The sequence below is a fragment of the Cydia fagiglandana genome, chromosome 10 (genome assembly GCF_963556715.1).
Source record: "Cydia fagiglandana chromosome 10, ilCydFagi1.1, whole genome shotgun sequence".
Lineage (NCBI taxonomy): Eukaryota > Metazoa > Arthropoda > Insecta > Lepidoptera > Tortricidae > Cydia > Cydia fagiglandana.
In genome coordinates, this window is record NC_085941.1 from 3,884,727 (window position 1) to 3,902,464 (window position 17,738).

General features: G+C 37.8%; 2 protein-coding genes across 2 annotated transcripts in view; both read left to right on the forward strand.

Annotated features, from left to right (window-relative positions):
* The first annotated feature begins 629 nt into the window (after positions 1-629).
* On the forward strand, positions 630-3,060 carry LOC134668191 (uncharacterized). The gene has a single exon (XM_063525696.1). The coding sequence runs from the start codon at positions 1,271-1,273 to the stop codon at positions 2,678-2,680; it is 1,410 nt and encodes a 469-aa protein (XP_063381766.1). The 5' UTR covers positions 630-1,270; the 3' UTR covers positions 2,681-3,060.
* Positions 3,061-13,421: 10,361 nt separating this feature from the next.
* Positions 13,422-17,738, forward strand: part of LOC134668161 (uncharacterized) — a 101,537-nt gene continuing 97,220 nt past the window's right edge. Inside the window, exon 1 of the mRNA XM_063525679.1 lies at positions 13,422-13,560. The gene's annotated coding sequence lies outside the window, so the exon portion shown is untranslated. The remainder of the gene's footprint in view (positions 13,561-17,738) is intronic.

Consider the following 17,738-nt stretch of genomic DNA (forward strand, 5'->3'; position numbering starts at 1 on the left):
CGGGCTAAAGTCAAGTCCTTTCGTATCGATTAGATGTCTTCACCAGCTGGCTGCAGACGAAAAGGAGCGGTTTCCGAATGCTGCCAGGCTTCTATTAGCTAATGCATATGTAGACGATATAAACGGAGGGGCGGACTCCATTCAGGAAGCTGAAATGCTTATGAATGAACTAATCGCGATCATGCGAACTGCTGGCTATGAATTGCGAAAATGGGCATCTAACGAACCTCGCTTATTAGCTGGATTTCCCACGGATCATTGTGAAGTTCCTCGTTGTTTTGACAATGACGACAGTACTGGATTTATTAAGGTCTTAGGTATTCAATGGAATCCATCAACGGACACGTTTACCTATAGAGTTAATCTACCTGACGAGCAAGCTACGCCTACTAGGCGCAGTATTCTTTCGTCGTTGGCAAAGTTATTTGACCCACTCGGATGGATTAGTCCGGTAGTTTTCAGGGTGAAATTATTATTACAGGAGCTAGTGAGTGATGGAGCTAAACGAGTAGACTGGGATTCACCGGCACCTAGCCACATAGTCGACAAGTGGAATAACATTCTCTCAGACTTACTCAACTTAAAGAAACTGGTTATTCCTAGGTGTTTGAAGTTAAAAAGCGAAGTGTCATACTCTTTGCACGGTTTTTGTGATGGATCGTCTGTCGGTTATGCAGCTGCGGTATACTTGCGAACAGAATGTTCTGACGGAGAAGTCACTGTTCGCCTGGTTATTGCTAAAACAAGAATTTCTCCACTTAAAACAAAATTGACGATACCACAGGCGGAATTAAGTGCCGCAACTTTGCTGGCTAAATTACTGTCTCACGTATATTTAGCACTATGTGAGCTGTCACTTACAATCACGGAAATTATCGGTTGGTGTGATAGCACGATAGCTTTAGCTTGGCTGAGTATTTCACCCCATAAATTGGGTGTATTTCAAGGTAATAGAGTTTCCCAGATAAATGAGCTCAATTTACCAGTTTCTTGGTTTTACATCAATAGTGATTTAAATTGTGCAGATGTTGCATCTCGTGGTTGTACAGCCGCCCAATTGCTTGAACATCCTTTATGGTGGAGTCCAAAATGGTTACATCGGTCTCGAGAACATTGGCCTAATCAAACCAAGCCAGATTTACCTGAGAACTTGCCAGGATTACGGTCGAAATGTGTGTCTAATAGTCTAGCTTTAGATGACTTTGATTTAATCGATCGGTATAGCTCTTTTGAAAAATTAGTCAACGTGACAGCGCTTTTGTTTCGATTTATGAATAACTGTCGTGGTAATAAAAATGTTAGCAAAAATGTGTCTGTATCGGAACGTCGTTTCGCACTGTCTCGTTTGTTCCAGATGATTCAAACGAAACATTTCTGTAGTCACATTGAAGATTTATCTGCTGGGAAACCTATTCGAGACTCGTTACGGAAACTTAACTTATTTGTCGACGGACAAGGTTTAATTCGAGTTGGAGGACGTCTTTGTCATTCAGAACTTCCTTATTCGGCCCGACATCCCATTTTACTTCCCGGAAAAGACAAACTCACATTTCTTTTAGTGGATCATTATCATAAGGTATATTGTCACGTAGGTGCTGACACTTTAGCTTCAATTCTAAGTCGGAATTATTGGATATTATCAATGCGATTTGTAACTAAAAATGTGACATTTAAATGCATTCCATGCTTTAAAACTGCGCCTCGACACCAACAGCCATTTATGGCAGACTTACCTGCAGATCGGGTTCGATGCTGTCGAGTATTCGAAGGAGTAGGGACGGATTTTGCAGGCCCAATCCTCATGAAGAGCAGTAGTTTAAGAAATGCTCGCATTCAAAAGTGTTATTTGTGCATCTTCGTTTGTTTGTCAACAAAGGCGGTACATTTGGAAATAGTTTCTCAACTTTCAGTCGAAGCATTTGTCGCTGCTTTTACTAGATTTGTTTCTCGAAGGGGGTTACCTTCCTTGATTCGCTCTGATTGTGGTACAAATTACGTCGGGACTAACAAACATTTGAAAGAGTTATTCATTTACTTAAAGAATCATCACGGCGAGTTAGAACGTGAATTAATCAAAAACCAAATTACATGGCTGTTCAACCCTCCCAGTAGCCCAAATATGGGTGGATTGTTTGAAGCTGCTGTTAAATCCGCTAAAACACACATGTATCGTGTACTCGGTGATCAACGGCTTACGTTCGAGCAATTAACGACATTTTTTACTAAGGTCGAAGCGGTGATGAATTCAAGGCCTTTGTGTCCTCTCAGTTCGGATCCGACAGACTTGGAAGTTTTAACTCCTGGTCATTTCATCATCGGTCAACCACTGGTAGCTCTACCGGAATATCCATTTGAATTAACGAATATAGGCCGTTTGTCGCAATTTCAACAAATTCAAAAACTGACACAACATTTTTGGTCTCGTTTTCGCAATGAATATCTTCATACTCTACAACAGCGTCCTAAATGGACTTTACGTACGAAATCTCCGGAAATTAATGATTTAGTTTTAATAAAGGAAGAAAACTATCCACCTTTACAGTGGAAACGTGGCCGCATTATTAGATTATTGCCAGGAAAAGACGGAATCAATCGTGTAGCTGAATTAAGGGTTCAAAACGGTTCTTTACTCCGGCCTGTTTCAAAACTCTGTGTATTGCCTTTGATGGATAGTTGCTAACCAAGACCTAGCTTGGTTCGGGGGGGAGAATATGTGCAAGCATTATTCATTCTCTCAAAATTTAAATCCATTGCCTGTGTTATGGCATGGCAACACCACGATGCACTGCGCAGTCGCGCAATAGACCAAGCATTCAAATGGACCAATGAGAGCAGTTTGGTTCTCGGTTAAAAAGATGTCGGGTTATGAAAGTTTTTCTCGGTTCATAAAACTATATTTTACATAGAATTGTGTGATAAGTGAACTCGTTTGACCATAAAAAGATTTGTAACATAACTTTAAGTGTGTGTGCATAAAGATTTACGCTGAGCCCGGTCGAAACATTGAAATCTGTGTGTAAATCAACCAGTGCATATAGCCGCCGTCGCCAGATTCATCAAAGAGGTATGTGGATTCATTTTTGGTGGTTTGTGTAATGCTAGTACAATAAAACATTTAACCTATGGTTTACAGTTAGTAATTATAACATCGAAGGCAAAAATACGTAACAGTACTCCTCAAACGGAGACCCTTTTGTTCAACAACTTTTAAAAATTATGAAGTATTTAGACTCCCTATTTTTCATACAAAATAAATATTATCTTCAATGGACGCTATCGCCACGCCGTATCATTATGATTGACGTTGCTTGTCACGCCTTTAAACATAACAAAATTCGCAATACATTGCGTCTTAGGATAAACTTTAAAGTGTATTAAAAATCAAACCACAAGTTATTTTTAAAAGTCGCTGACGAAAAGTTGGTCAGTATGAGGAGTACAGCCTACAATTTAATTTTTTGCTCATATTACAGGCCACACCCGGTATAACTAAATGCCAAAAATGAAGACCAGAAAACAAATCACATTTAATCAAAATCTATTATATTCACAGTATATTCGCTCGTAGCGTTGATAATTCTATATTTATATTCTGTTAGAAATAAGCCTATTCATCAGGATTCAATTACTAATGGTTAGTAATTTAAGTTGAGGCTTCTAGTAATCAGTCAGGACGTTAATATCTCGCCGCAGACAATAGGGCTAAAATTGACTGATAGAAGTGAATTAACCTGAATCCTTACCAAAATAAAAATAATATTTAGAGACAATAGTTATTTTCACCTCAGCAGTTCGAAAAAGGGTACTTTGCTCACTGTGTGAGACAAAATGAGTGAGCAAAATCGCATTTTGATCACTGAGTGAGACAAGATGTCATTCAAGTTACCTTTATAGTCAAATGTCATTTCAACATGCGGGGTCTAATACAAGTTCGATATACTTGGGTTCTACGAGTATTATCTCTGTCCCTCTAGGTATGTTTTCACTGCTTAGGGTGAAAATTTTTGTGTACTACACGAGATCAAAGTTGTTTACATCTCGTGAGCTTTTGAATCCCTTACTACGCTCAAGATTCTAAATTAGATTCACTCGCTACGCTCGTGAATCTATTATAGAATCTTTCGCTTGCACGTAGGGCATGCTCCCGGGAATTCCCGGTTCTCATATTCCCGGGAATTCCCGGGAATTCTATGGAGTCAAAAGAACCGGTACTGAAGACCCGGTACCGGTACTTCCCGGTTCTCATCATATGACTATTTATTCCCATTTCAATAGTAGTAATGTTTTAGTACTTTAGGTCGGGACATTATATAACATTGAATAATGGTGCTATGAAACGGGGGACCCAAATTTGTCGGGTAAACTGACCTAGTAAAGTAGGCATTCGTGCAGGCAGGCCGTGCCGTCATATAGTGCTGAGTGCATCGACTACGCTACGGCCGTGTGGCTCGGCCCAGGCGGAGGCAATGTGTGCCTGTTAATTTCGTAAAATAAGTTGGAACGCCAATTAAGTGTTTGTTTAAAATAAAATAAGTCATTTATTAATTCGTATGCAATTATTTATATGAAAATAAGTCATTCATAAAGATTGTACGCTAACAGAAACAATTTCTTATAAGTAATCAAAAGATGCCTTGAGAACCGGGAAGAACCGGGAATCCCGGTTCCGGCCATACCCAGAACCGGGAAATGAAATTCTTGGTACCGGGACCGGTACTGCATGCCCTACTTGCACGGGACTCAAAATAAGCACTCGAAGAAATATCAAACTTTGATCTCTTGTTGTACAAATAACTATTGTTTTACAAGGGGGCAAAGTTGTTGTTTAACCTCTCGTGCTAATATTGATACCCGAGCAAGCGAAGGATTCTAAAATTGAACCACGAGCGTAGGGATTGGTTCGAAAAGTGGAATCTTGAGCGTTGTTTGCGCGAACGAACTATAATATTATGTAGTTGATTTGTGTAAGTTTGTTCAATATTTATTTACTTATTTAAAATAAGAACTCGACGTAGGCTAATATCATTTACTCTGTTTATAGGTAAATTTAATAATATTTTGTAATTAGTAAAACTAAATAGACAACAATTAAATTGGAGTTCAAACTCTAGGTCCATGGGGTCCCAGCGCGCATAAGTTGTTCGCAGAAATCGCGAAGCGTCTGGTTGACGTAACTAATATCAAATATCAAATATCAACATTTATTCAGCAAATAGGCCACAAGGGCACTTTTACACGTCAACATTGAATTTACATAAAAGCAAAAATAATAACATCAACAATTTTATAAATTAAAACTAACAATTCAATCTAACGTATTACAATTACTAAGAGATGTATATGGTCTCTTAATGTCGAATTACATACAAAATACAGATAAAAAAACACACACAAAAAATCTATAATATTTAGAGGTGTAAATGTCTCTAGGTGTCAGAACTATAAGATTATATAGTTTATCAAGTTATCCTTAGAGATGTATAGGGTCTCCAAGAGTCAATATCCTGTATAATTAATACATTCATTAAAAGAAAAGAAACATACGAGAACAGAATGAGGCGTCTCACTGTAATTAATTAATAAAAGTTACTAAGTATAATAGCTCGTGTTAGCTTAACAGACCAGTCTCCACAAACAGCACCCGTTCACGAGTATGACGCGTATCTCAGCCATCGCCTCCCTCAACCTTCATTCGGGAAAGTGGCGACCCGATCAACAACGCCACCGTAAGCAAAGACTTTTAAGCGAGCATGACATGTTCAAGCTACCGGCCTATATTAATATTAAAATAGTAATAACATGTAGCTGTAAGACACGGCATTTTGTGCTCATATGTTACATAAAAAGACAGTAATATAGCTTCACATAATTACTAGCCTAAGTTGACTTAGAGATGTAAAGGTCTCTAAGTGTCAGAAACATTAAAAATATAGGTAAGTATGTACAATCAAAAATAAAAATCAAATAAATAAATATGTACTTAGAGATGTATAAGGTCTCCAAGTGTCCAAAACTAAAATTAAATTAAACAATATAATCAAGCGAGAACATCATTGTCTCATGTGTCAATTCTACTGGACACTAGCATATTTAATTCAGTGTAAAAAAAAAACAATATTTATTTAATTCTTATTATACTAATGAAACCAATCAAGCTACCGGCTTAAAAGCATCTCTATCGTTTATAAAATCATTTACAGTGTAGTACGCCTTACATAACAAGGAGTGCTTAATGTGCGACTTAAATTTGTGAAGTGGTAAATTCACTACATCAGTGGGGACTTTGTTATAAAAACGTGTACAGTTCCCGACGAAAGACGTACTAACCTTACGGAGGCGGTGGGCGGGCACGGCAAGTTTATGTTTGTTTCTAGTGTTATAGTTATGGATATCACTGTTAACCTTGAATTCGTGGATGTTTTTCCGAACATACATAATATTCTCTAGTATGTATTGAGATGCAACGGTAAGAATGTTAACTTCTTTGAATTTCTCTCTTAGGGATACTCGAGCGCCCAGTCCATAGATGGAACGTACAGCTCGTTTTTGCAGCACAAATATTGTCTGAATATCTGCCGCTTTTCCCCACAACAGAATTCCATAAGACATAACACTATGGAAGTAACTATAGTATACCAGCCTGGCCGTCTCTACGTTTGTCAGCTGTTTGATTCTCCTCACTGCATAGGCTGCTGAACTAAGTTTTCCGGCTAGAGTGCCTATATGTGCATGCCATTGCAGTTTGGAGTCTAAAGTGACTCCCAGGAAAACAGTTCGGTCCTCAAATTCCAGCGTATCACCTTTTATTTTAATCTTGCCGTTATTTACCTGCTTGACGTTAGGTAGCGTAAACTTGATGCATTTGGTTTTCTTGGCGTTCAAAAGCAAATTGTTTGCCGTAAACCAGTTTACAATGGTAGATAGCGCGTCATTAATGCTCTCGAAGCTATTTTCCTTTCTGTCCACTTTAAATATAAGGGAAGTGTCATCTGCAAATAACACTATATCATGTCTATCTTGCACAACTTTTGGTAAGTCATTAATGTATACCAAAAACAGGAAGGGACCAAGAATTGAACCTTGAGGCACTCCGAGGGCTACCGGGGACCCCGCCGATTGAGTTCCATTAATAACTACTCGCTGAGTTCTATCCGAAAGGTACGATGAGACCAGGTCAAGGGCACTAGCTTTTATCCCATAGCGGCTTAATTTTCTCTTTAAATTTTCGTGATCAACGCAATCAAATGCCTTTGACAGATCACAGAAAATTCCAACAGCATCTTGAGCTTTTTCCCAAGCATCAAAGATGTGTTTTAGAAGTACCGCACCGGCGTCAGTAGTTGATCGACCTTTGGTGAAACCAAATTGATTGCTATCAAGCAGTTTGTTTCTGTTGAAATGTGACAATAGTTGATTCAGAATAAGTTTCTCGAACACTTTGCTTAATGCCGGTAGTATTGAAATCGGTCTAAAGTTCGTGGGATCTGTTCTCGTTCCTGATTTAAACAGAGGGATAATTTTGCTATGTTTCATAATATCTGGAAAAATTCCAGCATCAATGCATCTGTTGAAAATCTCAGCTAAGTATGGTGTAATTGACTCAATGATGGAATCTAATACTTTGACAGACAGGCCCCAAAGATCTTCTGTTTTCTTTAAATTTAAAGACCTAAAAGTCTTAAGAACTATATTCGATGAGACATACGAAAATTTGAAGATTTCTGTACATTCTGCCACATTTGTCTTCAAAATTTCTTCAGCGACGTCTGGCGATGAATTAAGGGATCTTGTTGTTTCTACCGGGATATTCGAGAAAAACCGCTCAAAATGATCTGCTACTTCACGGTCGGAACTTACTAAAGTGTCAGCAATTCGTAGGTTGTAGTGCGGATCCTTCAGTTTACGTTTTCCAGTTTCATTACTGATAACTTGCCATACAGTTTTGACTTTATCGCTGGAATTTAGGATCTTTTTCGACAAATAATCGGCTTTAGCGGCGACACACAACATTTTAAAAGATTTAGAATAATTTTTGACGTACTCTAGAAATTCCGGGCTTTTATCAGTTGCCTTTAAATCATATAAGTCGTAGAGCCGGCGTCTTTTCTCGTGAATATCCGGTGTAGCCCAGTCGCTAAATTTAGTCTTAGCCTTGCCTTGCACCTTTTTCTGAATGAAACAGGCATCAAATTCCTTTTTAATACAATTAAACAACTCGGAACTCAAACAGTCAGGGTTTTCCTGGGTACATGAAAGACAACATAATTGTTTAGTAATATTACGATTGAATAAACCTAGGCGACTTTCGGAAATCGGCCTGCACAAAGTATCTTGAGGAATTTCTTCAGTTTTCCCGCTGAAAGAAGCTTTTAGTCCACAGTGGTCAGAACTTAGGTTGTTAATAACAGATTTACTAATCGCGTCATTATTACTAAAGATGTTATCTATACATGTAGCACTGGTTGCTGTGACTCGAGTGGGTTCACAAAATAAATTGACTAAATTGAAGGATTTAAAAGTATTTAGTAACCTTCCACATAATGGCGAATTTTCTAGCAAATTAATATTGAAATCACCACATACAATTATTTTTTTATGACTTCCAAAAACACTACTAAGTACTTCATCTATGACCGATTCGAATAAGTTATAGTCTGCCGATGGGGGCCTGTACACGCATATAATTATAAATTGTTCCAATTCAACACAAGAAAGTTCTATAAGGCGTTCCACTGACATGTCAACAATGTCTTTACGCTCCTTACTTTTTAAATTATGTTTTACCATTATCAATGACCCGCCGCGATTGCAAGATCTCCTAAAAAATGAACTTACTATACTATGATTATTGAAATTAAACATAAATTCATGATCTTTAAGCCAGTGCTCAGTTATACAGAGAATGTCAATATTCGAGTACTGTATAAACAAATCAATTTCGTGTTCCTTACAGGTAAATCCTTGGATATTTTGATGAACTAAGTTCAATAAATTGGTTTTACCAAACATACTAGCATCACAGTGATCAATATGAACGGAGCCGGCTGGTGCACACGTTGTCGTAGCGATTAGTTTAAATTCAAATCACCAGGCGGCTCCATCTCAAACCCTATGCTACCAAGGCGTAAAATACTACGCGACTTAAGGCTATTAGACGCCGTGCTAGCCACGACGGGGTCTTCAATATTATATGCTAACAGGTTAGCACACTCTACAAGACATCTTCTCGGTAGGTAGGTCCTCTTATGGGGCATAACAAAATCTTCTATAAATTTATTCGTATCAAAATACGAAATCGTACTACTGTACAAGGAAAGGTTATACAATAAAGAATTGTAATGAAATACCCTCTTATTGACCTTGCTCGACATTCTATAAGGGAGCGCACAGATAATTATTTTAGCAACCTCTCCCCGGTCAATCGCCGACAGCGTAGCGGATAATTTTAAGATATCTCGCTTAGTACAGTCTAAACTATTCCCTAATAAAACTACAAGCGTCGAGTCGCGGTCAAACTCGCCCGCAGAAATAGATTCGATCAAACGATCGACAGAGGCGCCCGGGTGACAGTGGTTGACGACGCCCTGCGACAAGCGCTGCGCCAGCAGCACGCCCAGGCCGGCGCCCACCTCGTCCGAGTACAGCAGCGTGCGGCGGCCGGCGGCGCGCGGGCGGCGCTGCGGCCGCGGCGGGGCCGCCCCGGACCCGAGGCGGGGCGGCGCTGGTGCTGGCGAGGGGAGGCCTGGCGCCGATGGAGCTGGCGAGACAGGGCTCGGCGGGGATGGCGCAGGCTCGACGTAGGTCAGCAGCGACAGAGCCAGCTTGACAAGGCTCGGCGGTGAAGGGGCCGGTTCGACGAGGCACGGCAGCGACGGAGTCGGCTCGGCTCGGCCCGGCCCCGATGGAATCTGCTCGGCTCGGCTCGGCGGTGACGATGGCGGCGGGGGCGCCGGATCCGCGACGCGAGGGGCGGGCTCGGAGTCGCCGCGCAGCTCGGGCGCGCGGGCGGCGCGCGACGCGAACAGGGCGCGCAGCGCGGGCGAGCCCGGCGCGGCCAGGGCGGCGCGCAGCGCGGGCGAGTCCGGCGCGGCGGGGCGGGGCGGGGGCCGCGGCGAGTCCATACGCAGAGTGTAGCCGCTCCCCGGTTCTAGAACATTATTCATAAAGGCTATGTATTCCTGTAACGCTTTACTTGACAGTTCGTCTCTATTATTTAAGTTTTTCAACTTTAATTCTAATTTTTCTAGTTCATCGGAGCGATGACTCAATTCTTCTACTGTCCAGTCTAGTTGGTATTGGCAGTTTAGAAGTTCATCGCTTAAGGCGACACTGTTACATTTGGATTGTATCATTTTGAATATTGAATTATGGCGTTTTAGCAAAAGTTTAGATTTCTTTATGAATCTACTGAGTTTTAAATATTTTTTTATTTTTTTGGATCCTTTCAGTGCGACTCTAATATCACTACTGCCTTCAATGTGCACAGAACTTTTTAAATCTACTGTTTCTACCATTGGGGAGAACCCTATGCTATCATCGACTGAATCTACATCAAAGCTATTAATTTCAGCAAAAATACTTAAATTATTGTCTCGCAGTCCGGAGTGGCCGGAGCAATACTTGCAACTATGTTTTGTTTCTGACTCCTCCAGCTGCTGTTCTAAGTCCTGGATGCGTTGTAATGCCTGCTCATGTATCTCCTGACAATTCTTGAACTGATCAACGGCAGCTTGAAGTTCATCCCGCTGCCCCTGCATGTCTTCGAACTCAACATCCTGGTTAGCGAGCTGAGACTTGAGGGTTGTGTTTATTCTAACAACTTGCTCAAATTGCTCTGCACTCTCTTCCTGTTCTTGAAGGAGTCTTTTGTTCAATTCTTCGGCTGTTTTCAGTTCTTTCTGTAATTGCTGCATTTTAGCAACCAGGACATCCCTGCGTGTAGTCATCTTAGTAGTTTGAGCTGTAAACATATTGGTAGTGTATGACATCTGAGCAAAATAGATGAATGAAATTCAATGCTTCTAACAGAATATAGTGATTTAAAAAAAAATGTAAACTACAAATGACTTGATTTGTAAGTGATAACTGTGATAAGCTTCTTAGAATTTATACAATAAATTTCATAATTTGCTGTTTTATAAGTTAACTGCTTACCGCAGGGTATGATTTAATGGTTCTTAAGGTGATTTAAGAATGAATTAAGATATTTAGGTATGTTAAAATCCTGTTATGTTTTAAACAAAGTTCTCCTCAAATCGTATGAAGGTAGCAAAAAAAAGTATGACAATTAGAAATAAACTAAAAACTAGGCTTATAAATTATGAAAACAATACTCATCTGTAAAATCTTCGGTGAAATACAGGCAAAAACGGTGTAATTTTTAAATCTGGAACGTTACATCGTTGACAGTTTCCATGTTTTTTGTCGTCAATATATTTCTTCTTATGTTAATGTAACACTTTAGATAATGATACAGCACTATAATTGCGACGTGCAGGTTCTATTTATCACCATAACTTGTTAATTATTCCATTATAATAATTATAATTACTTATTTAAATACGCAGAGCTAATTTGACGTTTGGTCCCGGCCAGTGTTGCCAGGTCTGGTGAACTGGTGACCGAAGAGCTGGCGGCTACCTCGCACAACGTATCAGTATTGCGATACAGCGGGGAAATGCCGCTAGCATCCTTGGTACAATGCCTAAGGGGCCTATTTTAGATTTAAGCTAGTTATTAAATTCGTATAGTTGTATGATTTAAAAACAATTAAATGATCTGCAGGTGTATAGAAAATATTAAACAAGAATATAACCTCATAAAATTTACCGCTGTTGCTTCTTCTAAGTTATATTCTTTGTGACTCAGTTTTAAATAACTGAGAAAAATCTTAATTAACTCTCAAGTTTGCAACTTTATGCGACCAGCAATATTATTATCGATTAGCTATGCAAGATACCTACTGTAATGATCTGAATTATTCGATATTTGACAAACAGTTGCGACAACAGAACAATAACAAGACGATATAAAAAATATTTTGAATGATACGTGGGACATAAAAATGAAAATGAAAAATGCGCTTACCTACGCCTGTATCTGACAAACCACATAGTCTTTTTAGGTAGGAAAATATTTAAATTTATGTTACTCTGTTTATATAATTCTATAGTTTTATGTTTTCTATATTACTTTAATAAATATATAATTAATGCCAATATGTGAGTAACCCTGTGTTAATAAAAAACATTGACTATTTCTAAAGCCTTAATATTTATTGCTCTAATAAGCTACAATCAACATTTCATCTAAAGTACAATGAAAATTTCACTAATCGTACATTCCTACGTCCCTCAGAAAGTTTAAATTTCAACATCAGGATGCCAATTCAGTTCAAAAGGCAGATATTGGGTATCATTAATTAACCGGAAATCCGATCCTAACTCTATTCAACGTCCGTCTAACAATCCCTGTTAATTTGAAATTTTATAGCACTAACTACCCTTACTAATCCATGCCGACCTATAGTTACAGTCGCCATCAGATATATCGGAGCGGCCAAGGTGCTCACAAATATCTGAACACGCCTCTATTGTCAAGGCGTTAGAGTGCGTGTTCAGATATTGTGAACACCTTGGCCGCTCCGATATATCTGATGGCGACTGTATATACGGCCCGATTCGAACATTAGGATACGTCAAATATTACGGCTAGATACGATACGGATTGTCAAATGTGACGTTTCTCCAAACAAAAACATCACTTTTGACACTCGGCACGATTCGGGAAATGAATTAGAGATTCACTAAATATGAAATAGTAAAGATATGTGATGTTCCACGGCAAAAGGTACCATTCCCCCTGCTGAATATTGGAGCGGCGTTAATAATAGCGTAAGCGCCAGCCGCCATAAGGTACCTTTTGCCGTGGAACGTCACATATCTTTACTATTTCTTATCTAGTGAATCTCTAATTCATTTCCCGAATCGCGCCGTCCATATCGTATCTAGCCGTAATATTTGACGTATCTTAGGGCCCGATTTGGATTATGAAATGGGCATTTATCAGACATCTTTTAGACATCACCATGATACGATAACGATATGTTTAAGAACTAACCTGTCAAACTTGACATTTGCACGATTCTGGAGATACTCTTGAAAGATTTCCACAGGATATAACTTAGAGATCCAATTCGCATCTAATAGGTATCTTATTCTATCTAACGTAAAAGTCACATTGGTTGCCCGAATTGCGCTGCAAAAGAGAACTAGTTGATATCTAAACTATAACGTATCTAGAATGGATCTAGTACGTGTCGTCTCTTGTGAATATCTTGAAGTTCGAATACGGCAGTTAAAGTTCGAATAGGGCAGATATACATGTTCACATTCGCCGTCGTCAGTGGCGCCCCTGCCTTGGAAGCGGACGGACGTGTCGTCTCGCCGCAGGCTTCTTCGAGCAAAGACTCAGTGTCGTGAAGTGTGAACTTGGTGTTTTAATAGATTTTTGTGTTTTATGTGGCTTCGTGACACGGATTCTTTTGAGGCTAGAGTTTTTGTGAGTACCATTTTCTTTTTGTATTTTGATAATATTTTTAACACCTATTTTATATTGAATCATAGTTGTATGCTTAATAATCAGCAATCTGTTTAAATAAGCGTTATATCAAAAAATATTAGGATATAAATTGTTAGGATTTAAATCTTCTCGAGGCAGAGGTGTAGGGTTGGAGCCGGCTGTAGCTTTATTTGACGTTCATAAGCGCATTGTAATATGCCTAATTGAATAATAAACTATCTTTATCATTATGCTTTATTGAAAATATGTTTTAAATTAATATTAATGGAATAAGAAAATTCGTCGAGTCCATTTAAATTATGTCCAACAAGCAATAAGTAAACAAAAGCGTTTATGAAAATTATATTATAATTTGTTTCAGAAAGTTCCGCAAGAATGATTGATTTCTGATTAATTTTCCATCGAAATAGCTCTGAATTTTTTGAAGATTCGAAAACTGGGCGGCGGAGTTTCATAAAGAATCGGGACGTTTAATTATTTGTATAATTTTCCTATTGATGTTTTATATTAAGGAAAATTAAAGACGTTCTGAGAAATGTTGCGTTCAAATGATAATAAACGTCCGGTGGAGTTGTTCGGTAATATTAAAATTTCTTTTAAATATAACCCACGTTTAAAAAAGTAAAAGATATAAATAGAAGGGTATGGCGTCATTGTTTTCCATCTTATTTTCTCGGAAACGTTCGTATTTGTCATGCTACTTCAGTCAACGTCAGTACTTTTTGTACCGAGACTGGCTGAAATAGCAAGACAAGTTAGTACGTTTCCGTGAAAATTGTTATTAATAGTTAATAATTATGAACTACATCAGTACTACTAATCAGTAGTCAAAATAATAATCACTTTATTGTATAAAAACAGGTAGGTACACATAAAATAATCATAAATTGAAGTACATAAAGCAAATTTATCCCTTAAGGTATCTCTTCCAGCTAACCTTAGAGTAGAAGGGTAGATAAATTATGTGGGTTTTATTTGACGGTTTTTACTGTAGTAAAAATAATTGTGTAGTTTGGCAAGGGTAGTTTCCACCGTACAGGATTTGCTACAATTATTTTAATTGTTCCAAAATATTTATTTATTATATTTCTTACTGCTCTGCCAGACGATAAGAAATAATAATTGTACAATGCAATGTAAAATCAAAATCTTTTAACAGCATGTGTTTTCCCGAGTTAAATATATAGGGAGTATGATTTACAGCCGTATTCGAACAATGAGATACTTCAAATACTAGATATTGAAACGATATGGATTAGATATGTCAGTGTCAAACAAGTGTCAAAAGCGACGTTTCTTCAAACAAAAACGTCACTCTTGACACTTGTTTGACACTGACATATCTAATCTATATCGTTTCCATATCTATTATTTGACGTATCTTAAAGTTCGAATATGGCTGTTGGTCCCTTTTCCGTATTTACTAATAAAACACCAACCTTTGCCCCCCCCCCCCTTAAGTAAATACACTTATATGCCGTAGGGTGTAAAAGGGTTTGACGTTATTGGTACAATGACGACTGACTTCTATTTATTTAGGATTAATTTTCAATGTGTATTATATTCATAAGTTTCATATACCTAAATTAAAAAGTTTTTTTTGGAATTTTGGTGTACCATTCTTCCCATTGCTTGTTGCTCTGACATTTTGCCACGACTCACTAAGGAGAGCCTAGAGTCCGTTCGGAAATATTATAGGTACCAATAATTGGTCTGGGCGCCGAGGTAAAAGTCCCTTTTTTTTAAATGGTGTTCACCTAATTATACGGCAAATGATGATGATGAAATTTCCTTTTGCGTAGTTGTTCCTTTTGACTCACAGATTGATTTACGAAGGGGAGTCAATTAAATTTTTGATGCAAAATTTTGGCTTAAGGGGGGTGCCTCCCGAAATTTGTAAAAAATAAAGCTTTGCTATGTGGTCAAGTTAGGTATCATTTTCGTGTAACTCAAGGATGCTAAATTCGTTCCTTATATTTAATTTATACGGTTTCATGTAAATAATTTGAAAAAAAATTAAAAATATATTTTTCCTAATATTACACTTTTTTGTCGTGAGCGCCACGGACTATACGAAAGCAAGTGAGAGAAAGGGCAGCGCTTGTCTGGGGTCTACGGGTTTATAACGCTACAGAACGCAAAATATATACCGCTATGGTTTACGGCGTAGCACGTGCTACGCGCTTTACTTGGTCTTCCAGTCGTAATTTTAACCTACGTAAACTTTAAAACTCAGTAATTATCTTTGACTTAATTGTGTATTTAATAACAGTTCACCTTATGCAAGAACTTCTTGAATACTAGAGGGATAAAAAAGTAGGTAATAGAAAAAAACTAGTTTTACGTGTTTTAGGTTAGGTAACGCGCGTGTAACACCCATGGAGTTACATGCGTCCATAAACTACGGTGACCGTTTAACTTATTGCTTATTTGCTACCGACGTAGATTTAAATACATTTATGATTAGACTTTTTTTTAATTATCACTAAATTCGGTAAATTAGCCCTTCTAAAGCAAATTTAATCTTGCTGCCTTCCTACATTTCAGGTTTTAAAAATACACGAAGTTTTGCATTTATATTAAAAATTAAATTACCTACGTAGAATAAAAAAACTCATCTCGCTCAAATTAAGAGAAGCCAAATAAGTAACGTCGGATTTTCTATCTTAAACAAAGATCTCAGCCAAAATTACCTATTTACCTACATTTTCTTTATGCATCTATGTAGGTACCCTCATTTTTTGTATACTGTAATATTGTAGACCTAGAGTCCGATTCTGATTTAAAAAAAATAGGTTCCTAATATTGGTATCGACGTCATGGTGTTTATATTGACAGACAGTTATTAGTACTACAGATTGCACAACCATCCAATTTTATACCAGAATGAGCATATAATTTGGTATAGCCACTTGTTTTTTTAGTCTACAGCAAAGTAGGCTGTTGTCTCTCATATTTAGCATAAGTTTTATTATGCTTAATATGTATGCACTGTTTCTATTATTATTGGTGAGAAATAAATAATATTTATTTTGTATTATATTGTACCTATGCTTTGTTGAGATTTTTTCTCCTCACTTCTCCGAAAAACTAGTGACATAAAATTATATTCCATACATGAGTCCCAAGAAATTTTCCACACCTTATATACACTGATGTAGCAACAAAAATAAATTTCAAACAAATGAAGTCCGTATTTCAGCACAAAATATAATTAATATTTTATTCGAACCTGCCGTAATATAGAACAGGCTGAAAGATGAGGTTGGAAGTCGACGGTGCCGTGGTGAGCGTCGATAAATAACGTGAATTAAGAGGATTGTGGCCGGCAGCCATACAAATGGCTTGGTTGCCGATTGATTGAATAAAAGAATGATATAATCACATCAGTAGTTGAATCGGCTTTGGTGGCAACCGTACTGTTTACGCTGTTTGGTCACGCATTCCTAGGAATAGGAGGACTTGTTGGACTAAATAGAAAACTAAAAAAATATATGTAGATATTCTTACACTGATCGGGCTAGCCCCAAACTAAGCAAAGTTTGTAATTTAAGAACATGTGCTTTCTTCTTTAATCAAAAACGTCACTTTTGACACCGAGAAATCGCTATCGTATCGCTTGACATCTTATAAGAAATCTAACTGGGCCGAAAATATCAGGGCCTATCAAACTTGCTCATGTTACAGTGAAAAAGGAATCAGAGCGTAACAAATTTGATGAGCGATATCCAATCCAATAGATGGCTTCAATTTCGCATACGTTGTGTAAAAAGTACCTAGTAAGAATAAGTAACGTCATAATATATTTCTGTCAAGCTGTATTAGTGACAGTACCTATGACTCTTATGAGAATTGATCAAATTAAATTTTTAGAATAATTTTAAATATAATTGTCAATATTATGATATTGAAATGTGTAATGTTTGACTTTATATCCGGATAGATAATCTTTACGTTGGGTTACCCTAAAATGTATAGACTTTCAAAAGACAAACAAATTAAACCCTGCCCTGTACCTAATATAATTCATTACCAGTCAACCATCAGACTACACAGAGACATGTAAAATAAGTGCAAGAAGAAAAGTAAGGAAACATTTATTAGAGCTATCCCAAACAATTGAAAAACCTGATTAAACAATCTTTGAAATAATCGTT

Coding starts and splice junctions, on each gene's coding strand:
- LOC134668191 (XM_063525696.1), top strand. CDS start 1,271: ATGAATAACTGTCGTGGTAATAAAAATGTTAGCAAAAATGTGTCTGTA.